A 24640-nucleotide genomic window follows, 5' to 3' on the forward strand; every position below is an offset into this window, starting at 1 on the left:
TCGGTGCCGCACAAGGGCCCACGCGTGTGCGGGGCAGCGGTGCTGGCAGGCTGCCTGCACACGCCGGTGGGAGGGTGTCAGCCGTCCCCAAGTGTCCCCCTCACCCTGCTGAGCCCCATCCCATGTCCCCGCTGCCACCCCCATGAGTGGGGGCACCAGGACAAGACCCCCCCCGTCCCAGGAGACCCCCCCCCCCACCCAGGGGTTACCCCGCACCCAGGGGACACGGGAGCTTCTCCTCGTGTGCCGGAGGGGCTGGGTGCCACGGGGCCTTGGTGGCAGGAGGTGGCTGTGGTAGGGTCCCCCCCATGTCCCCAGTGGGACCCCCCCAGGGCCCCCCCCAGCCGGGCCAGCCCCGCTGCCTCCGTCAGTCAATCAGCCCTGGCCCCGCGCCCGGGAGGTGGCGAAGATGGAGGCCCCCGAGCTGCTCCGGCTCTGGGTGCTGGCAGGCAAGTGGCAGCCCCGTCACCCCCCAGGGAGGGGGCACACAGCCAGGCCAGGGGTACCCCCAGAAGGGAAGGGATTGGGGGGACCCCCAGAGAGGGGTGGGGATGGGGGTTGCAGGCGGGAGGGGACAGGGGGGGACGAGGCTGCGACGTGACAGAGCTAAATAAAGCCGTCCTGTCCCTGGTGCCAGCTGGGTGTGGGCTGAGGGGACCGAGAGCGGGACCTCTCCGCGAGGGGTCTGGGGCAAGGAAAGGTGCTGTCCCCATCCCCATCCCTGTCCCCAACCCTCTCCCTGTCCCCATCCCCTCCTAAATGCACCCCCCCACCTTGTCCTGGGACGCCTGGCACCGCAGGGACACGTTTCTGCCCCAGCCGGGTGCTCCGGGGGGGTCTGTGGGCACCTGTGGGTCATCTCGGGGTGTCTGGGGAATGGGGAAACTGAGGCAGGGAGGAGCCGAGTTCCCCAGCCCCGGCTTTAGCTCTGTGTGTGACCCCAGCCGTGGCCCTGGGGGGGTCCCGGGCCGCCCTCCCCGACCACCGTGTCCTCCCCGACGACCGCGTCTCCTCCAAGACCGGAGCCATCTTCGTCCACAAGCTGGAGCGGGAGCTGTTCCAGGAGGCCTTCCTCACCGGGCGCGAGGATGATGGTGGTGAGGGCCAGGCCATGGGGAAGGGGGACAAAGGGGTGTCCTGCAGTGCCTGGGTTGGGGAAGGGTGGGACTGTTGATGGGGGGCACTGGCTAATGCCTGCTCCCCACCAGCTGGGCCATCTGTCTGTCCATCCCTCCATCCCTCCACCCTTTTGGGGACCCCCAAGCACCCCCCATCACTCCATCAAACCCACCCGGGAGCAGCATCCCTTCATCCCCCACTGCTGAGGTGTTGGGGGTCACCTCAGTTTGGGGTCATTCACCATAAAAAGGGGAGAGGGACCCCACCTTGGGGTACAGCCTACACGGGGACCAGTTGTGCTTCCTTGTTGGGACCAGTTGGATGGGGATGGGCCTGCTGGGTGGGGGTCTGCATGCAGCACAGCCTGGTGGCACGCGTGTCCTCATGCCTGTGTCTGTCCCCACCCGTCTGTGTGTCCCGGTGCCCAGTAGCCACCCCCATCACCTTCCAAGCCCACCTCCGGGACCACCCCGACCTGCCGCGGTGGCTGCGGTACATCCAGCGTGACCCCCACCAATCAGGCTACCTCTACGGTTGCCCCACGGCCACCGAGTTGGGCACGCACACCATTGAGGTAGGTGCCCACCCTCAGCCCTGTGCCAGGGGGTGACACAGAGGCCGGGGGGGGAGGATGGCATCTTTGGGGGTGTCTCTTTGGCTCGCAGGTGCTGGCGTACAATCGGCACACCTACGAGACGGTGGCCCAGCGCCTCATTGTCACTGTCATCCCCGCTCCAGGTAAGGGCTGTGCGCCCCCAAATCGCGCCGAGTTGGCGTGGGGTGTCCCCACAAGTGCCACATGTCCCCCCCACAGGCGGCGAGCCGCCGTACCAGGGCGAGTTCTTGGTGGGGAACAGGAACGTGGAGGAGCTGCTGCCGGTGGCCACGCGGAATATTTTCCTCCAGGCCACGGCCGGTGTCTGGGAGTGGGACGACCTCCACATCATCAACATCACCTCCGCCCTGGACCGGGGCGGCCGCGTCCCGCTGCCCATCGAGGGACGCAAGGAGGGGTACGGGCAGAGCCCCCTGGGGGGACATGTGTCCCAGACAGACCCCCAGCTTCTGTGGGTGAGTTTTGGGGGGGTCACGTCCAACCAGTCCCTCCCCTCGGCAGGGTGTACGTGAAGGTGGGCTCCTGGGGCACCTTCTCGCCGTGTCTGGTGGCGGCCGCCTCACCGGAGAGCCGCTTCCGCTGCAGCCTGGGCCAGCAGCCCCTCGCCTCCTGCTACGACACCTTCGCCCCCCACTTCACCATCCGCTGGTGTAACCTCACCCTGGTGAGTCCCACGTGCCCCCCACCCCACCCCATGAAACACCCCCATCCCCTCCTAACCATCACCCCATTGCAGCTGCAGGTCTGGCCCAACCCCACGACGCCGGGGCCGGTGTGGGGTTCCGGGGTGCTGGAGGAAGGTGGCGATTTCCAGCCCCCCACCGACGCCCCCCCCCAGGACCTGCTGCCCGGGTACCTGGTGACGCTGCTGGTGCCGCTGGCGGTGGCCATGCTGCTCTGCCTGCTCCTGGGCCACCTCATGTGCTGCCGCAGGGAGGGAGTGTGAGTTGGAGGGGGCACACTCAGGGTGGGGGTCCCCCCACCCCACCCAGGGCATGGGCACCCCAGGCTGGGTGCCCCTTCCCTGGCCATCATGGCGCCAGGACAACCTGGGGGTGGTGAGGGCTCTTCTCACCATCATTATATATATTTCCCCCCCTTTTTTCTCTGTTTTGTAGGCAAAAACGGGACTTGGAGACATCTGAGTAAGTCTCCGTGCCTGGGCTGAGCCGTGTGGGTGCTGGGGGGCTGCTTTTGGGGGGGCTTTGTCGTAGCCAAGCACAGGGAGGGCCAGCGGGGCTGGGGACGGGGCAGAGAGGGGGACAGCGAGCAGTCGGCTGTCTGGGGGTTGTTATGGAGGTGGTGGAGCCTAAAGGTCACCCAATCCCAAAGGGGCCCCCCAAGCCCCCCTCCTTCTCTCCCCACATCTCGGCGCCCCCCAATAACCCCCCACAGACGCGGGCTGGAGGACAAGAGCTGTTTTACTTCTCCAGTAGCCTCAGCCAGACTCAATGGCAGCACAAGGAGGACCCCAACGATGGGGGGCAGACCCCAATGATGGGGTGCAGCCCCCCCAGTGACGAGGGGCAGACTCCACTGATGGGGACCAGACCCCAACGATGGGCAACAGACCCCAATAATGGAGAGCAGACCCCCAATGCTGGGGAGCAGATTCCAGCAATGGGGTGCAGACCCCAATGAAGGGGGACAAACCCCAGTGATAGGTGGATGGGAGGACCCCAGTGATGGGGGGCATACCCCAGTGATAAGAAACAAACCCTAATAATGGGGTGCAGACCCCAGTGATGGGGATGCAGACCCCCAGTGATGGGTGGCAGACCCCAGTGACGGGGGAAAAACCCTAATAATGGGGTGCAGACCCCAGTGATGGGGATGCAGACCCCAGTGATGGACGGTAGACCTCAATGTCGTGGCGCAGACCCCAAAGATGGGGGACAAACCCTAATAATGGGGCGCAGACCCCCCTCAAGCACCTCCCCAAAGGGCTGCACGTGGGAATGCGGGGTGCAGCACCCATTTCTCCTTCCCCTTCAGCATCCAGCTGGTCCACCACACCACCATCCACAGTGACACGGAGGAGCTGAGGCACATGGCCAGCAGCCGGGATGGCCCCCGGCCCCTTTCCACCCTTCCCATGTTCAACGTCCGCACGGGTCAACGCATCAACCCCATGCCCACCCCCTCGGATGGTGCCCGTGTCCCCCTCCTCCCGCCGTGAGCTGGGGCACTGTGTGACACCGGGGTGATGCTAGGGGTGTGGGACAACCCCAGGGATGGATGAAGGGGTGTTTTGATGCTTTTGGGGTGACTTACAGGGGAAAAAAACCCGGCAGCGGGCAGAGCCCAGCCGGACGGGCGACTGCCCGTCCGGCTGGGCTCTGCCCGCTGCCGGGCTATTGCCTGGAGCATTTTGGGGGGGTTATAATACTTGAAGGGGGGGGTCATCCGCATCCCTGGGGCAGTACAGGACATCTCCATCCTATTCCCTTCCCCTCCAACCTCCTCTGTCCCACCTGGCCTGATGAAAGCCTTAAATAATAACTGTGGGAACATCATGGCCCTTTTTAACCCCCTTTTTTTTTTTTTTTTTTTTTTTTTAGGGGAGGGGGGGGAATAAGCTGTTTTCTTCCCGTTTTCCAGGTAATGTGGGTGACCCCCAGAGGTCCCCGCTGCGGGACAGGGGCTGTAGGATGAGTTTTGATTGATAAAAGTGGCTCTTTAGTCATGAGACGTGGATTTTCTGCTTTATTTTTGCTCCCCCCCCCCCTGCAAGCATCCCAGCCTGGCCCTGGTGGTTGTGGTGGTCTTGGCAGGGGGGGTGAAGGGGTGGGGTTGGGGGGGAGGTTTTGGGGTGCAGCCTGCTGCTGGGCTCCTTCTGGCTGCAAGCAGTGCATTGAGTTTGTCAGTCCTCTGCGCAGCCCAGCTACCCCCGAAGCTGGATACACCCTGAGACTGGGAGGTTGGGGGACACAGGGTTGGGATCTCGCTTGGGGTGGGGGGGATCCCTGGTCTGTCCCTTCTGCTGGGAGGGGGTCCTGCTCCCCTCTGTCCCCCTCTTTAGCTGTATTCATGACTCCCCCCCCCCGCCAAAGACTTCCACCCCTCTAAGGGCTTGGGCTGACCCTGCCACTCACCCCCAGCTCCACAGAAGGGAAGGGGCTTGTGGAGAGTGGGTTGGGGACGGGGACAGGGACAACGCCGGGGGGGCACGACACACAGCCCCATGGGCTCGCGATGACACCCCAGGGCACCCCAATATCCCGCAGCTCACCTGGGTGTCCGTGTCTGGCAGGATCTCGCCTGGAGCCCCCGGCTGCTCCAGCCGCTCGCCCCTTCCACCGTGCAGACCCGCGCATCCCGCTCAGCACCCCCATAACCCCTCCCCGGCCCCCCCAGGGGGTCCCCCCAGTCCAGCCCCTGCCCCTCGCCTCCAAAGAAAGAACCTCTTTCACAGCAGCCCCCCCTCCCTCGCATGGGGCAGGCGCCAGGGTGGGGGTTAGGAAAACATGGGGGCCCCGGGAGGAACAAGGGGACCCATTGACGGGCCGGGGCAGGCGAGGAGAAAGGCGGCATTGAGGCCCCGTCCCGCTGCCTGCGCAGCCCCCCCCGGTGCTGCCGGGGTCTCGCTCGTGTCCACGGCCACGGAGCCCTGGGAGCGTGGCACACGGTGGGCACGGGGCACCCGCGTGTGCTGCTGGGGGCACGAGGGAGTGTGCACGGCGGGGGCTGACACGTTGGGGGCACCCACTGTGGGGACGGGGGGCTGGCACCCCCGCACATTGTGGCACCCAAATCCCATGGCACCCCCACACCGTGACACCCCCACACTGACACCCGCACACCGTGACACCCCCACATCATGACACAACTCTTGCAGCCCGGGATGAGCAAGACCCCCCACCCCCCCAATATCAGTGAGTGTCTTTGCGCCCTCCCTCACCCAGTTGCAATGTCTGTGTCCCCCCACCTCGCTCCCCAACTCCTCCTTTTAGGGGGGCTCCCTGGTCTGAGTGTTCCCCAGCAATCCTTACTCCCCTCGCTCCCCCACCCCAGCCCCATTTCTCCCCCCATTTGGGGAGGGGACACACACCAGAGTCCCCTTCACCATGGGTGCACAGCAGCTCTGCCCCCCCCTCCCCCAAATCCAGCCCAACCCTCCTTGCTAGGGGGGTGGGTCCCCCCTTCCTTCCTCTCCCACCCTCCCTCCCCAGGGCAGTGGGGGGCTGAGCGAGGAGGAGGAGGGCAGGGGGGGCCGGCGGGGGCTGTGGTGGGGTGGGAGGACGGGCAGGACGGGAGCTCAGAAGCTCGGCGGGAGCAGAGCAGGAGCAACCAGGACGAGAGCGGGACTGTGGACGAGGGGCTCCCAACCCCACCGGACCCCCCCACCCCAACCCAGGACCCCCATCCCAACCCCCCCTCGAGAGCGAGAGCCGCCGCTGAAGAGCACCTCAGGTTTGTTGGATCATTTCACATGCTTTATTTCAGCAGTCAAAAAAAATAATTAAAAAAAAAAAAACGAAAAAAAAAAAAATCCATTTCAAATTATTATACATATACAAACTAGGTACAAACTCCGGGAGAGCCCGGAGCATCCGCCGGGAGATGGGCCGGCAAACGGGGGTGGGTTCGTGCCCCTCCGTGCCCAGGGAGGGAAGGATGGAGGGATGGAAGGATGGATGAATGGATGGAAGGATGGATGGATGGATGGAAGGATGGAAGGATGGATGGAAGGATGGAAGGATGGAGAAAAAGCTGCTGGAAGGTGAGAGCAGAGCTGAAAATCCACCTGCTGAACCTGGAAAGTGGGGTTGTCCTTTTTTCCCTTTCAAGGCTTTTAATTTTTTTGGCTCTACTTCGCATTTGCTCCGGGATTTGCTTGTGGGATGGGTGGAGGGGTTAAATAGCACCTTCAGAAAATTCACAAGTTGAGCTCGGCAGCAAAGAAAAGGGGAGAATGAAAACAGAGGGAAATTAAAATAAATCAAGCTGAGTCGCGTCTTTGGAGGCTGTAGCACCAGGCGGTCCCGGGCTCGGGTGTTGTGGGACCAAAATAAAAGAGAATTAAAAAATAATAATAAAACAGGATAAAAATCCTGGGGGTAAGAAACCTCAGCGACTCCCAAGGGACCTTGAATGGAGGAAAATAAAAACAAAAGGTCAAGAGAGTAACAAAATGAGGACCGGGGTGGGGGGAAATATTAGAGAAAAATTAGCACCTTTGCTCTGAACCTGGCAGGAAAGTCCCGGCATGGCTGAAAAACCCCAAACGAAGCTAAAACTACTTGAAAACGAAACAAAAATAACGCCAAAATGAAAAAGAAAAACCCAAAGCACAGCGGTGAGGTAGCCTTCCAGAAAAGGAGAGTGTGCAGCGAAGGGTCGGGTCTGCTCGGCGGCGGGGGCAGCGGCTGCTCCCCTGATGTGCTTGGGAATGAATTGATATTGCTGCCTGAATAAAAATAAAATAATTAAAAAAACAAAAATAAAAAAAAAAAAAAAACAAAGGGTGGGGGGGAGAGAGAGGGAAAACAACAACAAAAAGCAAATTATAACCAAGAGTTAAACATCTTCCTTGCAGCAAAAAATTAATATACTAATGAGATGCAAGAAGCAAAGAGGCCAGCAGGGAAAGGTTGGCTGAAGGGGGGGGGGGATTCAGCCGGTCTTGGCACTCCGGGCTGGGGGGGCTCAGCACTGCGGCGGGGAGGGGCTCGGCGCAGCCGCGGCGGCGCTTTCGGTGAGCTGAGCCATGCGTCTTCGGGGCTGAGGAGTGCCCGACCCCGAGGAGGAGGAGAGGAGGGCAAGCAAGCGAACCCACTTCCTGGTGATTTTGTTTGAAAAGTCATTTATTTTTTATTTTTTTTTTGGTTTAATGCTTTTTGGGGTTTTTTTTTTTTAGGTTTTTCTTTTACGGAAACGCAAATAGTTTTAGAGACGCTGGATAGAAACCGACACAAATTCAAGTCCATGTGAAATTTTCTCCTTTTTTTTTGGCTGTTTTTTTTTTTTTTTTTATTATTATTATCATTATTATTACTCTCTCCTGTTACGCGTGGGGCGTCCGGTTTACAAGAAGCAGACGGGGCCAATGTTGATGCCGAATTCCTGGTCTGGAGCGCCAACGTCCATGGGAGCCAAATCGATGATGGGCAGGCGAGAGGTCTTTGTCGTCTTGTACTCGATGACTGTCTTGCCCCAAGCGCCGGTGTGACTCTGCGGGGAGGTCAGGATCAGCCCCAGCCCCATAACACGTCCCCACCACCACCGTGCCCCTCCCCTGGACCACTCACCGTGCAGCCGTCCTCGGTGACGCCGTAGGTGAAGCGGCTGTTGCCTTCAGCCCTGATCTCGATCTCGTTGGCGCCTTGGAGCAGAAGGGCCTTCTTCAGGTTGCCGGTGTCCCGGTCCATGTAGGCAACGCTGTTCTTGCAGTGGTAGGTGATGTTCTGGGAGGCCTCGGTGGACATCAGGCGGAGGAAGGTCAGCTGGATGGCGACGTCGGCCGGGTTGGAGCCCTCACCACCATACTCGAACTGCCGGAGAAGAGGCGTTAGGCACCGCAGAGCGGGTTGTCCATCCCTGTTCTCCCCCCATCATCGTCCCCCTGCTCACCTGGAAGCCGTCGCTCATCGTCTCGCCGAACCAGATGTGCTTCTTCTCCTTGGGATTCTTGCTGAGGTACCAGTTCTTCTGGGCAATGGTGGCCTGGGTGGGGTAGACGCACGTCTCGCCCGTCTCCATGTTACAGTAGACCTTGATGGCGTCCAGGTTGCAGCCTTGGTTGGGGTCAATCCAGTATTCACCTGTGGGGCAGAGGGAGGGGTGTCAGGAGTGGGGAGGGAGGTGAGTGGCCACGAGGGATGGAGGAGGGAGGTGAGGAGCAGCCGTGGAGGTGAGGAGCAGGGATGAAAGTGAGGAGCAGGGATGGAGCTGAGGAGCAGCCATGGAGGAACGAGGTGAGGAGCAGGAGGGAGGGACAGAAGACGGAAGGATAGGTGAGGGGTAGCTGTGAGAGGGAAGATGAAGGAATGAGGGTGGAGGTGAGGAGCAGCCATGAGAGATGGAGGAGGGAGGTGAGGAGCAGGTAGGAGGGATCTGGGGGGTGGAGCATGGAGCTGAGCAGCAGCCATGAGGAACAGGGGAAGGAGGTGAGGAGCAGCTGTGAGAAATGGAGGATGAAGGGACGGAGGATGGAGGTGAGGAGTAAGTAAGAGGGTTGGAGGTGAGAGCAGCCATGAGAGACCCAACGGAGAAATGAAGGTGAGGATCAACCAGGGGGGATGGAGGAAGGATGGAGGTGAGGAACAGGTAGAGGGGACAGCAGGATGGGGGTGCCGGCACCCCAGAGGGATGTGGGGACCGGCGGGGACACTGACCGCTCTTCCAGTCGCCGTGGCACATCTTCAGGTCGCGGCAGGTACGGGCAGGGTTCTTGCGGGTGCCCTCGGGGCTGCGGATGTTCTCGATCTGTTGGCTCAGGCTCTTGAGGGTGGTGTCGACCTCCAGGTCCCGATCACGCATCACGTTGGCGTCATCGGCTCTGTAGTAGCGCCCGCCATCGTGGGCCTTCTCCTGGGGTGGCTGGGGCAGGAAGCTGAAGTCGAAGCCACCGCTGGGGGGGCCGGGAGGACCAGGGGGGCCAGGTGGGCCGGGGGGACCCTGTGGGAGGAGAAGGAGGAGGAGGACGGTGAGCAGGAGATGAAGGCAGGCGGCTGTGGGCGGGCGGTGGCAGAAGGGCCAATACATACGACAGGGCCGACGTCACCGGTGCGACCGCGGGGGCCAGGGGGGCCGATGGGGCCGGGCAGCCCGTTGAGACCATCTTTGCCAGCAGCACCAGCAGAGCCGGGAGGACCCTGTGGGAGAGGAGAAGGGGTGAGCGTGGCCACCCTGGCAGGACAGAGCGTCCCCCCCTAACCCGACCCATGTCCCCATGAGAAACCCGATGACAACGGGGACCCTCTCCCCACTGCTCCCCCCAGGATGCTCCAGCGCTGGCCGGAGGTCGTGGCTCAGCCAAGGACTTACTCTGGGACCGGCGGGACCAGAAGCACCAGAAGGACCTTGTTCACCAGGAGAGCCCTGTGCAAAGGGACAAGAAAAAGTCCCCTCAGCATCTCGCTCCGCGTCCAGGGCCTGGGGCAGCACCCGGGGCCGCTGTCACCCCATGGGACTTACAGGAGGACCAGGTGGGCCCTGGAGACCGGAGAAGCCTCTGTGACCCTTCATGCCTCTGTCACCCTGTTCACCGGTTTCACCTTTGTCACCACGGGGACCTTGTGGACCCTGGAGGAGGATGAAGAGGAGGAAGATGATGTGTTGAGCAGGGTGCAGGCCAGCCGCTGCCCCCGCGCCCACGGAGACGCAGAAGCATCAAGGAGAATGGAGGAGAATAACGACTTACAGCAGGACCACGAGCACCAGCAGGACCAGGGGGGCCAGCAGGACCTTGGGGACCCTGGAACGGGAGAGAAGGGGACAGGTTAGAGCATCCTCCACCTTCTGCTGCCACCAGCTCGGGGCAGCATGACCCTGAGTGGGGTGGTGGGACATGTGGCTTCCCAGGGAGGCTCCTTCCAAGGGCCGCAGCCGAGCCCAGGGCTGGGCCCCGACCCATCACGGGTTTGTCGGATCCATCCTGGCTCCGTAACTGAGTCGAGCCCGGGGTGACCCCTGGGCTGGGGAGGGGGACGAGGTGGGGGCGCGCTGGGCAGAGCATCACTTACGGTCTCACCGCGATCTCCGTTCTTGCCAGCAGGACCAACGGGGCCGGGGGCACCGGGGGCACCGGGAGCACCAGGGGGGCCAGCGGGGCCAGTCTCACCACGGTCACCCTGGGAGGAGGAAGAGGAGGAGGAGGAGGAGGAGGAGGAGGGGTCAGTGTGGGCCAGCACAACCCCATCACCCCCCCGCTCAGTAAGCCCCTCACCAGCCCACTCACCTTGGGACCAGCAGCACCATCACGACCAGGGGCACCTTCAGCACCGGGAGCACCCTACGGAGGAGCAAAGACCCCCCTCGTTAGGGCCGGCGGGGCTAACGAGGGCCTGGATGGCACCGTCTCCTCTCCGCCTGCCGCAGGCCCCCACCGCGCACCGACTCCAGCAGCGTTCATGAGTGTGACGAGTTGGCAAGTCCTCAGCACAGCCAGCCCGGGGGTCCGTGCCCCCTCCAACAGCGATGGTTGCCCACAGCCACTCACCTCACGTCCAGCTTCACCGGGGGGTCCAGCCAGGCCGGGGGGGCCCATGGGGCCAGGAGGACCGCGCTCGCCAGGGGAACCAGAGGGACCTTGTTTGCCGGGTTCACCCTGTGGAGGGGAGAGGATGGGGGGGGCATCAGACACCATCGAGCATCCCCCCATCCTGGGGGTGCAGCTGTGGGGGCTGCACGGGTGAGTCAGACCCTAAGAGGGGTCCCCAACATCGTCTCTTCCCGGGGAGCCCCCCAGGTACTCACAGAGGGGCCGGGCAGCCCAGGGAAGCCTCTCTCGCCTCTCTGTCCGGGGAGACCAACAACACCGCGCTGGCCAGCGATACCTTGGGGTCCAGGGGTGCCAGGAGCGCCCTATGGGGACAAACAGCACCTCAGGGTGGTGGCAGCGGCGGGGGAGGGGGGGGAGGTCACCCTCCCGGTGGAGGAGAGAGCCGAGGGATGCCGGGCTGAGGGGGGAGCGTGATGCTGCCCAGCATCCCCCGCTCCGTGGAGGGGGTCCGACCGGAGTGGGGGGTGACTTACGATGGGGCCGTCAGCGCCAGGAGAGCCCTTCTCACCGGGGGGGCCGGGGGGGCCAGCGGGGCCAGGCTCACCGGGGCGGCCAGCGGGGCCAGTTTCACCACGGGGTCCTTTGCCACCTTCCTTCCCGCTGGGGCCGGGGGGGCCGGGGAGGCCGATGTTTCCCTGGGCAGGGAGAGGGGGGGGGAAGCAGTGCCGTCAGGCAGAAGCCCAGGACCCCCCCAGCTGCCAGCTGAAGGGCAGCCAGGGGTGTCCCAGTGCCAACTGGGACAGGGCGGCCACGTCAAGCTGCCTGGATGGGTGCCCAGCACCTCCCATCCTGTGTCCCCCCCATCACCAGCACCCTCCCACCCACACCCCCACACCCCTCCCCATCTCCCAGCCCCCCACCTCTTGCCCCACCGCGAGTACTCACAGAGGGACCAGGGGGACCAACTCTTCCAGCAGCACCAGGGAAACCAGTAGCACCCTGGAAGGGGGGAAAACTGGAGTCACCAAAAGGGCCAGCCCCAGGGATCACCAGCCCCCACCGTGGAGCGGGTCCAGGGGACTGTCCCCTGGCTGGGGGCCACCACAGGGAGCCCTGGGGCCAGTGGCCAGGAGGAAAGCATCCATCCAAGGAGGAGCTGGGGGGGGGCGGGGGGAGAAAGGAAAAACCCTCTTTTTCCCTCTGCTCCATCCCTCCCTGGGATGAAGCCACCTCAGGTTGATGTCACCCCTCCCAGATTGTTTTGGGGGTGCAAGGCTGAAAGTGCCGCAGCTCCCCTCTGCCCCACGGTGTTGGGGGGTGATGCACAGCAGGGAGTTAAGCCACCCAGGGGAGTCTGTATACAGGGGGGTCCTCTGGGGGCCCCAAACCCCCCCTTCTACCACGAGACTGGTACTTACAGGGGGTCCAGCGCTACCACGAGCACCTTTGGGACCAGGAGCACCAACAGCACCCTGTGGAGGAGGAAGAGGAGGAGGAGGAGAGGGGTGAGCCGCAGCGTGGGGCTGGACCCCGAGTGGGTGTGGGGTGGGGGGCAACTTACGGCGGGGCCAGGAGCACCAGTGGGGCCAGCAGGGCCGGGGGGACCGGCATCACCCTTGGCTCCAGCATCACCAGTTTCACCTTTAGCACCAGGCTGGCCATCGGCACCCTGCGGGAGAGCGGAGTGGGGTGAGCTGGGGCAGGGGGCTCAGCATCATCCCGGCAGGGCAGGATCAGGCCCCTGGGGCAGGGAGGAGCGAGGCCATCGCACTTACAGGGGGGCCAGCAAATCCAGCAGGACCAGGAGGGCCGGGCTCGCCGCGGTCACCCTAGGAGAGATGGCGAGAGAACGGCGTGACGCCAAGCAAGGGATGGCCACCGACGGCCACCAACGGTCACCACGGGATGGCCACCCATGGCAGAGCCATCGACCAGGGTGGGGGGCACTTACGGGAGCACCACGGGCACCGGTGGGACCAGCAGGACCGGGAGGACCAGCTTCACCCTGGAAAAGGGGAGGAAAACCGAAAAAGAGGTGAAGGCTGTGGTGAGGAGGTGACACATCTGTCCCCGGGGCAGCGTCCAGCCGGGGGATGGCCCTACCTTGTCACCGGGAGCACCAGCAGGGCCGGGAGGGCCGATGGGGCCGGTCAGACCTCGGAGACCGTCTTTGCCAGGAGCACCGTCAGCACCTTTGGGACCGGGGTCGCCCTGGGAGAGGAAGATGATGGTGGGTTACGTGGGGAGGTCCCTGCTGGGGGATCACCCCTCACTTTCCTCTTCTGTTCACACAGCAACACCGAGGCACCCCTGGTTTTTCATCCTCCTCCTCCTCCCAGGCTCCGGGGGAAGAGCTGGGCTCAGCTCCCAGCTCCCAGCAAGGGGCTGTCCCCAAGGGCCACGCTGGGATGGGGACAGAGGTGACAGTGTCACCCCCTCCCCAGGGGCTGCTGCCCACCAGCCCTGGCTTAGGGGAGCACATCAAGCTCCAAGGGGACGATGGGGGGGGGCACAGGGATGGTTGGGAGCAGAGGACTGCTGGGGGACATCAGGATTTTGGGGGACACGTACTCTGTCACCCTTGGCGCCTGGCAGGCCGGCAGCACCACGCTCTCCGGGCATACCCTGCAGACCGGGGGGGCCTTGGTTCCCGGGGGCACCGGGAGCACCAGCATCACCCTGGGAAAGAGAGACAGAACATGGGTGTTAGCGAGAACCCGGCGCTTCCCCGACACAGCAAATTCCTCCCTGGTTTCAACACTGGCCCCAGAAAAGGGGCTGAAGCCAAACTCAACCCCCCAACACACACACTTTACATCTGCACCCCAAGAGCCACCAGACAGGGTGGGTCACCCATCACCCCGACAGTCGCGGTGGAGCCAAGACCTCGCCCCTACCTTAGCACCATCGTTACCGGGAGCACCGTTAGCACCACGAGGACCTTGGGGACCAGGGGGGCCTTGGACGCCGCGTTCGCCGGGGAAACCTCTCTCGCCCTAGAGAGGGGAGGCAGGAGAGGGGCCGAAGCCATCAGGGAGGGCGGCGGGCACCGGGGGGGTGCCGAGAGCCAGCTGGAGAGCGAGGGACGATCAACTTACCCTGGCACCGGCGGGACCGGGAGCACCAGCATCTCCGGGGACACCCTGTGTGGGAAGGAGAGGGGACAGAGTCAGGGAGGAAGGGGTGGCCCTGGGGACAGGTGGAGGGGGCCCTGGAACACCCCCAGAGGTGAGGAGGGAAGGGGTCCCACAGTGCTGTTGGGGACGAGCTGGGGTTCTCACTGCTCCCAGGGGAGAGGCTACACAGAGCACATCGCCTCGGGGGGCACTGGGGGGGGACACCACATCCACAACCCCCCCAGCCCCGGCTGGGAGAGGGGCGATGGGGAGGGGACAGGGACTGTCCCATGCTGCGGTCACGCTCGCCCACACTCACCTGCTCACCGGGCTTGCCAGCCTCACCGGGGGGGCCAGCGGGGCCCGGCAGACCCTGGGGAGGAAGAAGAGGAGCGATGAGACACCCCGGAGGTGGGTGAGCAAAGGGGATGAGGAAAGGGACAACGTCACCCCCCACCCTGGATGGTTTGTCCCCTCACAAGGGGACAGCCCTCACCTGGAAGCCGGGAGCACCAGCGGGACCTTGTTCACCTCTTTCTCCAGCGGGACCCTGGGGGAGACAGGACAAGCATGAGGGGGGGGGCAGTCAGCTCCCAAGCCCCTTCGCCAGTGGCCGAGCGCGGCAGTGGGCAGCCAAGGGCTGGCGGATACTCACGGCAGGGCCAGGAGGACCTTGGGCACCAGCTTCACCATCTTTGCCAGCAGCACCCTGTGGGGGAGAAGAAGAGGGTGCTCAGAGCACAGCCCCGACCTGCGGCCCAGAGATGCCCCCCGGGACTCTGCACCCTCCCCTGCACGGGACGCGGGGCTGGATGCGGCCGTAGCATCCTTCGAAGGACGGGAGCAGCCGCGACGAGTTGCCCAGGGCCACGTCCCCTCCCTGCTGTCCCTGCTCCAAAGCTGCTGGCAGCCACCGGGCCAGAGTCCCGGCCGCCTCAACCTGCTGCTGTCCTCATCCACAGAGCCTTCCCTGGCCCCATCCTGCCACCCCACACCCCATCCTGCCACCCCACACCCCATCCTGCCACCCCACACCCCATCCTGCCACCCCACACTCCATCCTGCCACCCCACACCCCATCCTGCCACCCCACACCCCATCCTGCCACCCCACACTCCATCCTGCCACCCCACACCCCATCCTGCCACCCCACACCCCATCCTGCCACCCCACACTCCATCCTGCCACCCCACACCCCATCCTGCCACCCCACACCCCATCCTGCCACCCCACACTCCATCCTGCCACCCCACACCCCATCCTGCCACCCCACACTCCATCCTGCCACCCCACACCCCATCCATCACCTCACGCCCCATCCCTGTCACCCCACACCGGGGTGAAGCCCTCACAGGCTCTGGTGAATACTTACGACAGCACCAGGGGGTCCGGGAGCGCCTCTCTCACCGGGTTTGCCGGGCTCACCCTAAAAGCAAGAGAGCAGGATGAGACCCACAATGACACCCCGCTAACAAGGGCATGAGCCTGCGGGCTCGGCCAGGCCCCTTCCCTGGGGGGCCACATCCCCTAAGCGACCCCTCCTGGGGTGCCTGTGTCACAGGAGCTGTGTGCCCACACACAGCCACCGTCCCGGGGGTGGTGGCAGTGGCTGGCGGGGGGGTCGAATCCCCCGTGGACCAGGACTCCCACATCCACCGGGCAGCATCATTTCCAGCAGCTCTCCCACCCCGGGGGGAGGCAGCACCCGTTTATACTCACCGCAGCACCTTTGGGACCAGGGAAACCCATCACACCGGCTTGACCTCTGGCTCCGGGGGGGCCGGGGGGGCCGGGGCGACCATCTTGACCAGCGGGACCCTATGATGGGGGGCAGGGGGTGAGTACCCCGTTAGCAGAGGCCATGGCGAGTTAAGGGGGGAGCGGGGCGTCGGCGGGGACAACTTACGGGGGGACCAGTCTTGCCGTCGGGACCGGGGCTCCCAGGGCTTCCAGTCAGACCCTGCAAGGCAGCGTGGGGGGGGTTAGGAGCTCCCAGCTCCCAGGAGATGCTCCAGCATCCCGGAAAACGGCTTCTCGGCCGGCACGAAGAGCGCGGCAGCCAGCGTCCGTCCCTGGAGCGGGGGCCACCAGGGTGGTGGCTCCTCGTAGCCACCGTGCCCACCCCCCCGCCGTGCTCACCTTGGCACCGGGGAGGCCGGGTTCCCCGGGGCGTCCAGCTTCACCGGGAGATCCCTTGGGGCCGACGGGGCCGGGGGAGCCGCGTTCGCCGGGGGGACCCTGGGGAGAAGTGGGAGAGAGGACAGATGTTACCCCAGCGCAGGACATCAACCGGGGACAGCGAGCGGAGCCGTGTCACCGGCGGTGGCACAGAACTGGTCTCTCCACGGCGTGGGGATGTGTGACAAATACACGGGTGTCCCCACAGCCCCGTTGAGGACACGGCTCTGCAGCCCAGGCAGGCAGGAGGGAAACGTTGGGACGTACCTTGGGACCAGCGATGCCATCAGCGCCAGGGAAACCGCGGCTGCCGGGAGCACCCTGTGAGGGACAGGAGAGGGGTCAGTGCGGTGACACGGGGGGACCTCGGGGGGGTTGGGGGGGCAGGGGAGGGATGCGACGATATGGGACGTGGCCACCAGTGGGAGCAGCCTGGTGTCCCTGCTGAGATGCGCCACTGGAGACCTCGGTGGGGCTGGGGTTGTCACCATGGTGGGTGTCTGTCCCTGAGCACCCACAAGGCTCAGCCGCTGGACGTGGGGAGATGGGAGGAGGACGGGGATGGGGACAGTGACACGGCGGGGATGGGACAGGGGCTGCTCCTACTCACACGTTCGCCGGCAGGGCCGGGAAGGCCAGCAGGGCCGGGCTCACCACGAGCTCCTCTCTTGCCTTCCTCGCCAGCTGGGCCGGGGGGACCTTGGACACCAGCAGGACCCTGGGGAAGGAGGCGAAGGGATGAGCACCCATGGGGTGCACGGGAGCCAGGGGGGGCCGAGCCTCTGTGGAGATGTCAGGGGGTCACTTACAGGTTCGCCTTTGGCACCAGTGTCTCCCTTGTTGCCTGGAGCACCGGGTTCACCCTGGAAGTGGAAGGAGAAAAGAGGGAAAAGCTTTTAACACCGGATCGAGGAGCAAAGGGAGTCCTGAGCTGCCCCCAGCACCATCCTGCCCTCGCAGGGCTGGAGCGGAAGGGGGATGTTAGAGGAGACATCTCCAGGTGGGACAGCAGCTCGCTGGAGCAGAAGAAGGGATCTGACCCCCCGAGGAGGTGGATGGGGGTGTCCGGAGATACTCACGCTGTTACCCTTGGGACCGGGGGCACCGCTGGGACCCTGGGGTCCGGAGGGACCGCGGGCACCGGGGAAGCCGGGAGCGCCAGCAATGCCAGGAGCACCCTAGAAGAGGCAGAAGAGGCGGTGAGGGAGCAGCACGGTCCCTCAGTCCAGACCAGGCGGGGAGGGGTGAGGGACACTCACAGTTGCACCCTTGGCACCAGGTTGACCATCAGCACCGGGGTTGCCCTGTGGAGAGGAAGAGGAAGAGGAGGGTTATGCCGAGGCTGGCAGGACATGAGGCCAAAGGACGAGGAGCCATCAGATGCCACTTACAGCAGGACCAGCAGCGCCAGCAGGGCCGGGGGGACCGGGCTCACCGCGGGCACCTTGGGGACCTTCACCACCGCGAGCTCCCTGGGGACCAGTTTCACCCTGGGGAGGAAGAGGAGGGAGGAAGAGCCGTGAGCACGAGGGCTGTCCTGAAACCCCTGACACGGCTGATTTTGCCCTCCATCCACAGCTCCTTTCCCACGGAGACGAAGCCAGGAGAGATGCCCGCAGGACTTGGCTGGGGCCATCCCTGTCTGCCCCACCGTCCCAGGCAGCAGCGAGCCCACGGCACTTGGGGCTTTCTCATTTTGGGCCACGTGGGGAACCCATTCGACGCTCAGTCCTTCTCCCACACCCCACACTCCCAGTTTCCACCAGTTTCTCCCAGCCCAGGAGATGCCACCTGGGAAGAAGCTGGTCAGACAGGTCCTACCTTAGCACCAGCAGCACCAGGGAAGCCGGGAGGACCAGCGGGGCCAGTTGGACCCTAAATGGGAGAGAGGGCACGTGTCAGCAGAGGGATCCCTTCTCACACATCTGGCGCTGGCGGATTTTCTGGGCAGCAGAGCTCTGGCCCCTGGTCAGGATTTCCTGGCCACGGTGGAACTGGGATGGGATCTCCCTCCAGAGAAGTTGGAGTTGATGTCAGGTGCTGGCGGGGGGGTGGGGGTGTGGATGGGTTTGGGGGATACTTACAGGAGGACCAGCAGCACCAGGAGCACCATCGTTACCACGAGCACCCTGCAGGAGAGGAGACACCCATTAGTGATGCCCGTTGGCAGGAGAGGTGGCCCCCAGCCCACCCTACACACCCCAGGGCAGGGGATGCTCAGCCCTGCCCAAACCAGATACTCACAGCAGGGCCAGATGGACCAGGACGGCCTCTCTCACCGGGAAGTCCACGAGGACCCTGGGGAGGGAAGAGGACACATTTTGGGTCACCAGGAGAGATGCTTTCCCCTTCAGGGGCTCCTCCCATCCCCGTACTCGCCTGTCCCTCCCTGCTCCTCCCACAGTGACATTTCCAGGGGATTAAATCCCCTCCCACCCCATTCCCTGGGGAAGCATCCCCGAGGATGAGCTGTTTCCCCATCACATCTTGCCTCACCGTCCCCTTTTGCTGGCCGAGGCCAGACCCCTGCCACAGTCCCCAGGTACCCCAGCACTCACCATCTGCCCAGGAGCACCGTTCTCCCCGGGGCTGCCGGGCTCACCCTAGGAGAAAGGACAACATTGAGGGCCCTGCTCCGGAGGGAGGGCGGGAACAGCGATGACTTTACCAGGAGGACAGGGGTGACGCTGTCACCACTCCTCACCTTGGGGCCAGCAGGACCAGGCTCACCCTTGGCACCATCCAGACCACTGAAGCCCTGGGGAGCAGGAGAGAGAAGCAAGGGGTGGGGGGTGTCAGGAGGAAACCCCTTGGTCAGGTTGGGCTCCCCCTTCCCCTAAATCTTGCAGGCATGGGGGGGTGGGACTCACTCTGTGACCCTTCATGCCCGGCAGACCGGCAGTTCCTGGGAGACCACGTGCACCCTAGGAGAGAAGAGCAGGTGGTGATGGAGATGCTCAGGGGGGGCTGTCCCCTCACCCCCTCACCCTCGTCCCCAAGGGGGGCAGGCAGCTGGTGTCACATCCTTGCTTTGCCACCAGGCAGGTCACGGTGGGGGTGTCCCCTCCTGTGCCCCCACCCCGGGGAGGGGACCCTGTCAGGGAGCGTCTCACCTGGGGGCCGGGGGGACCACGCTCTCCAGGACGGCCGGGCTTTCCAGCTTCACCCTAAGGAGAAGGACACTGTGTTGGTGGCATGTCCCCAAGACAGGTGGCTCCTGTTTGCCTCGGGAGGACTGGCAGGGCCACCAGGTCCCAAACTGAGGTGAGGGTGACCCCATCCAAGGGGCACTTACGTCATCTCCGTTCTTGCCAGGGGGGCCGGCTGGACCACGGGGACCCATGGGACCCTAGGAGAGATGCAGGGCAGGGGTGAGGATGCTGTGGGTGACAGCTGTGCCCTGTCACCCTGTCACCCAGCACCAGGCTCCGGCAGTCCTGTTCCCACAGCCCACCAGCATGGGGACAGTGTGGCCACGGCCAGGGCCTTGTCCCCATCCCCAGGGGACATCAGGGAGGAGGAGAAGGAGGAGGTGGCAGGACTCACAGAAGCACCGGGCTCTCCAGGTTCACCAGGGGGACCTTGGAAACCTTGAGGACCCTGTGAGTTGGGGGGAAAAAAAAAAAAAAGATAAAAATGAGTTAGAAAATTAGATGATTTGGCCTGAAGACCCCAGTGGCAACAGCAGTGTGTCCCCCCCAATATGGTGGTGTGAGGCTGCGTGTCCCCACGTGTTTCCGTAGCCGTCGGAAGGGTGGGACGCCCCGTCCCGCCCTCACCCCACCCCATCCCACCCGGCCGCCTGCACCCAAAGGGACCTTGGGGCCACTTGTCCCCAGACCGAAGGGGGGAGGAGATACTCACCGGGGCGCCAGGAGGACCGGGGAGACCGCGGGGCCCAGCCGGGCCCTGGGAAGGAGAAGGGAAGGTGATGAGTGGCTGCCATGTCCCCACCTCTGTCCCCAGTGCCACCCCATCCCTGTCTCCATCCCCACCCCCGTTGACACCCCCGCTGACCCCCCATTGACACCCTACTGTTCTCATCACCACCCCATTCTCATCCCCATTGTCACCCCATTGCCACCCCACTACCACCCCACTGTCCCCATCTTCACCCCATTCTCATCCCTATTTTCACCCCACTGCCTCCTCATCCCCACCCCATCCCTGTCCCCATTGTCACCCCACCATCACCCCATTGCCACTCTATCCCTACCCCATCCCCATTGTCACCCCATGGTCACCCCATTGTCACCCCACCTCCACCCTCATTGTCACCTCATTGCCACCCCACCTCCATCCCCACGGTCTCCCCCCTGTCACTCCCCTGTCACCCCATCCCAACCCCATCCCTGTCCCCATCCCCTCCAGGACTGACGTCGCTCCCCATCCCTCCCACCTCCCACCGCTCACAGCACTCTCAGCACAGGACGCTTCACCCAGCTTCACACCTCCCCCTGTGTCCCCCTGTGTGTCGTTTCCCCCCCGCGGGGACCCGTGTCACCCCGAGGCTCACCATGGGGCCGGGCACAGCCATGCCACCGGCTTTCTCGTCGTAGCCATAAGACATTTGAGGAGCGAAGTTCTGCGGGCAGGAGGGAGAGAGCAGGGGGTGAGCGGGGTGCGGTTACCCCCACAGGGGTCTGCACCACCGGCGGCCCCCCCATACTCACTCCGCCGAGGCCTGGAGGACCTGGAGGGCCTGGGGGTCCCGGGAGGCCAGGCTGTCCAGGGATGCCATCTCTGCCAGGGGGGCCGGGGAGTCCCTGGGTGGGGAGAGAGAAGAGGAGGGTGAATCCCAGTGGGATGGGGGGTGGGTCCCAGTGGAGCTTGGGGGGGGGGCTCTGCGAGGGCGATACCCACCCTGTCTCCTTTGGGGCCGGTGTCTCCCTTAGGACCCTGTTGAGGAGAGACGAAACGGGTGATTAGAAAAGGGGTTCTCTAAAAATAGGTGGGGGCTTGGGGATCACGGGGCTTGAGGGGGGGCAAGAGAGCTGTTACCTCTACTCCAGCACTTTCTGGGTAGACAGGGGAGGCTGCGGGAGAAAGGACGGGAGTTTAGAGGAGCCCAGTGTGAACCAGCACCCCACACCCGACCCCACACCCACCCTGCAGCCCCAACACCCATCCCGGGACAGGGGGGACCCAGCCCCGGGGCTCCCCAGGGACAACCAGCCCACGGGGGGGCACACGCCACGGTACCGTCGGTGTCGGGACAGATGGGGCAGCACTCTCCGAAGGGGATCTCGGCGTTGGGGCAGTCGGAGGTGTCCTCGCAGATCACCTCGTCGCAGAGGATGTTGCCGCTGTCGCAGACGCAGATCTGGCAGGGTTCGGGTTTCCACACATCCTTGTCGTTGTACGTTAGGCCATCCTGTATGCAGCTTCCAGTTTGAACTGGGAGAGAAGAGCAGGGCAGGGGGAAGCGTGAGGGAGGGGGGCACAGCAGCAGCCCCCCACACGGCCCTTCCTTCGCTCTCCGCCCCCCCCCCCTTCATCCCCCCCTTTGCTCCTGCAGCATTTCTCCCTTCATCTGTTTCTCATCAGCCCATCACGGTGACACAGGAAAAGCACCACAATAAACTCTTCCCACATACGCTGGAATTTTAAACAAAAACCTCCAGCCAGTTGCTACGTCCCGCGGCGGATGGGGCCAAGGCAAATACCCCCGCAGCGGGCAGGGGGTTGGCACGGGGGTCCCCATCATCCTCGGGGGACGGGGACGGGGATGGGGATGGGTGGGATCGGGTGGGTTGGCCCCGACGTCTGGGCTGAAATTAGATCCAGGCGGCTGCGGGATGGGGCTGGATCAGGCCAGATGGATTTGGGAACAAGAGGCCAGACACTGGAAGCAGGGAGGGGGGGGGCCGGAGTGGGGAGGGCAGGGCAACATGCCAAGGCCTGGGGGTGGCCCCACGGTGGGGAAGGGTCCCAGGGAGGGGGATGTGGGGTTGTCCCGGCCTGTGGTCCCCTCCAGCGTTCAGTAAGGGCAAAAAAAAAAATAAAGGCGAAAGGCAAAAGAAGGCGAAAAAATGCAGTTGCAAAATGTGAACGGCCCAACGTCCGTTGCAAAAGGCAGAATGCAAAATATGCAGAATGGATGTTGTCAAATGCAGAATGCAGAATGCAAAAAAAAAAAAAAACAAACAACCAAACAAAAACAAAACATAAAAAAAAAAAAAAAAGCACCAAAAAATTCCCCTCAAATGACAAAATCGGGCAAAACGCGAAGGGCGCCCCAGGCCTGGCTCCGTCCCAGGGTCCCCCCCGTGTCCCCACACCTGCAGGTGGCAGGCGCAGGCAGGCGCAGGCAGGCGCAGGCAGCCCAGTGGGGCGCAGGGGGGGACCCGGTGTAGGGGGAGCAGTGACCCCAGCCGTGCCCCCGCTCCCCCCGTCCCCGGGACAGCCCCACGGGGAGGCCGTGGGGTGACAGCCACGCTCCCGGGGCGGCTGAGCGGGGCCGTCTGGCCAGCCCCGACTTTACAGGCTGCCGAAACATTTTCCTTATGAATCATCCGAGACTTTTCTAATTCTTTCCTGATGGCTTTTGCAGATCCCGGGGCCGGGCCCCCCCCTCTCCCCTCCGCTCCCCCCTCGCCGCTCTCTCCCGCGCTCTTTCCCCCCTTTCCCTTCCCTGCCTCCTCCTCCTCCCCTTTTTCCCCGGCTCCCTCCTTCCCCGCCGGCTCCTCTCCACCCTTCCCTCCCTCCCCACTCTTGGCAGGGTGCCCCAACTCTCCGCGCCGGCACAGACCCCCTAAAACCCCTTCTTCACCCCAAATCCCCCCAATACATTTTTTTTCCTTTTTTTTTTTTTTTTTTTTTTTTCCCCACCACTTAATTTTCCCCCAACTCCATTTGCTTTTCCGCTCAGGATGCCAACCACTCCTTTATCCTTCCCCAACCCCATGGCAGCAAGACCAAGTGTCGGAGATGCCGCCCGACCCCGTCCCCACCCACCGCCCCGTATCCCACTGGCCGTGAGGACCATCATCGCCGCCGACTACTTACTGTCTTCTTCTCCTTGCCCGCGGGTGAGTAGTACAGTCGCTGCTATCAACAGCAGTAACCGAGAATCCACAAAGCTGAACATGTCTAAATATTAGACATGTAGACTCTTTGGGGTCTCTTTTGTTCTTAGGTTGGGGTCATACGGGGCCGATCCGACTCTGGAGCTCCAAATCCAGACCCCAGCAGAAACTTCCTACTGCCCTTGCCCACTCCTTCGCCTCCCCTTATATACGATGTGGCGGCGGGGAGAGGTGGGACCCGTCGCAACCAGGGAATTTTGGACGGCCCCTCGGCCAATCAGCGGCACCCAGCGAGTCGGGGGGCACCCCTCGCACCCCCCCACCCCCCCCCTCCCTTCCGTCTGTCTGTCCGTCCGTTCATGCACACGCAGACACAGACATGCACACGCGTGTCGTCCCGAAGCGGGGCTGGGAGCGGTGGTTGTGGGGTGGGTGGGAAGGGGATGCTGGGGTGGGTGGGATGGGGAGTTGCTGGAGGGGGGCGGATTTGGGGTTTTGGGGGGGTTTTGCACATCCTGAGGTGGTTGGATGTGGCCAGGCGGGGTGGGGACAGGCGATGTGGCACGTGGCGTTTTGGGGACCCCGGTGCCACGCGATGCCGGGTTCTGCACCGGGGGGGGGTGGGACGGGGCACTGCAAACACTTGCGACCCCCCCACCCATCCCGGGGGTCCCCAGAACCTGCCCGTCCCCACGAGGACCCTCAGGCAGCAGGACCAAACCCCCCAGCTCCGTGCAAAGGCCGAGGGCAAGAGCACCAGGCACCCAGAGCATCCCTTGGGCAAGCATCCCCCCACGGGACCCCAACCCACAGACACCCCCAAAACACCCCCAAGAACCACTCGTGCTTTTTTTTTTTTTTTTTTGCACTTTTAAAAAAATTTTTCTCCCTTTCTTTCCAACTTTTCCCTTTCTTTTCCTCAAACCTCTCCCTCCTCACCGTCCCGCTCCCCTCCTGGCACGCCTCCACGGCCGTTTCCACATTTGAAGGAGCCACGTTGGTTGGAAAAAGCAAAAGCTCCTTGACAATAATCCACAATCTACCGTGCAATTTGGGGAGGGTGTAATTACACGCCAAAAAAATATACGTATTTACCAGGGCCGGGGTGGCCGCCTGGAGCTCGAGGAAGGAGGCAGGGAAGGAGCCCTGCAAGGGCAATGTGGCACTTGGGGGGGGATCACCCCCTTTTTTAAGGGGTAATTTTTAGAGGAAGTGGTGAGAAATGGGGCTGGGGTCTTGCTGGAGGGGGAGCAAAGAGCTGGGTCCAGCCCTCGCACCTCTGCTTGTCCCCCTCCACCTTGCTGAGGCTCATTGGCACACTGGGAGCACTGGGAGCACTGGGCTTGTTGCAGAGGGAAAGACGTCTGAGAGGGAGCTCCCACCAAGTTACTTTTTTTTTTTTTAAATATATAATTTT

General features: G+C 63.5%; 2 protein-coding genes across 6 annotated transcripts; one reads left to right on the forward strand and one right to left on the reverse strand.

The window, feature by feature from the left end:
• On the forward strand, nt 1-4020 carry SGCA (sarcoglycan alpha). Of its 5 annotated transcripts, none has more exons than XM_074926888.1 (9): nt 6-449; nt 945-1097; nt 1548-1693; nt 1785-1857; nt 1934-2132; nt 2237-2399; nt 2478-2677; nt 2854-2880; nt 3731-4020. In XM_074926888.1, exons 1-9 carry the CDS (start codon nt 410-412, stop codon nt 3912-3914), a joined length of 1185 nt encoding a protein of 394 aa, XP_074782989.1. In that variant the 5' UTR covers nt 6-409; the 3' UTR covers nt 3915-4020. The 5 variants fall into 5 exon arrangements, with proteins under 5 accessions (XP_074782987.1, XP_074782986.1, XP_074782985.1 ...); XM_074926887.1 differs by having other exon boundaries at nt 200-449; nt 2472-2677; XM_074926886.1 differs by having other exon boundaries at nt 1-449; nt 945-1094; nt 2237-2677.
• A 2135-nt stretch (nt 4021-6155) lies between these two features.
• COL1A1 (collagen type I alpha 1 chain) lies at nt 6156-23380 on the reverse strand. The gene is made up of 51 exons (XM_074926631.1): nt 23204-23380; nt 21398-21592; nt 21197-21231; nt 21059-21094; nt 20869-20961; nt 20712-20780; nt 20060-20104; nt 19742-19795; nt 19491-19544; nt 19309-19362; nt 19066-19119; nt 18900-18953; nt 18754-18798; nt 18440-18493; nt 18280-18324; nt 18017-18070; nt 17587-17685; nt 17455-17499; nt 17275-17373; nt 17005-17058; nt 16806-16913; nt 16463-16516; nt 16157-16255; nt 15924-15977; nt 15737-15835; nt 15390-15443; nt 14673-14726; nt 14514-14567; nt 14337-14390; nt 14000-14044; nt 13799-13897; nt 13473-13580; nt 13005-13112; nt 12853-12906; nt 12677-12730; nt 12463-12570; nt 12320-12373; nt 11847-11900; nt 11435-11596; nt 11156-11263; nt 10899-11006; nt 10638-10691; nt 10423-10530; nt 10101-10154; nt 9875-9982; nt 9725-9778; nt 9445-9552; nt 9073-9355; nt 8309-8499; nt 7987-8229; nt 6156-7909 (listed from the first exon to the last, which is right to left on the reverse strand). The coding sequence occupies exons 1-51, from the start codon at nt 23283-23285 to the stop codon at nt 7763-7765; spliced, it is 4362 nt and encodes a 1453-aa protein (XP_074782732.1). The 5' UTR covers nt 23286-23380; the 3' UTR covers nt 6156-7762.
• Nucleotides 23381-24640: the final 1260 nt, after the last annotated feature.

The sequence above is a fragment of the Athene noctua genome, chromosome 25 (assembly GCF_965140245.1).
Source record: "Athene noctua chromosome 25, bAthNoc1.hap1.1, whole genome shotgun sequence".
Taxonomy (NCBI): Eukaryota; Metazoa; Chordata; class Aves; order Strigiformes; family Strigidae; genus Athene; species Athene noctua.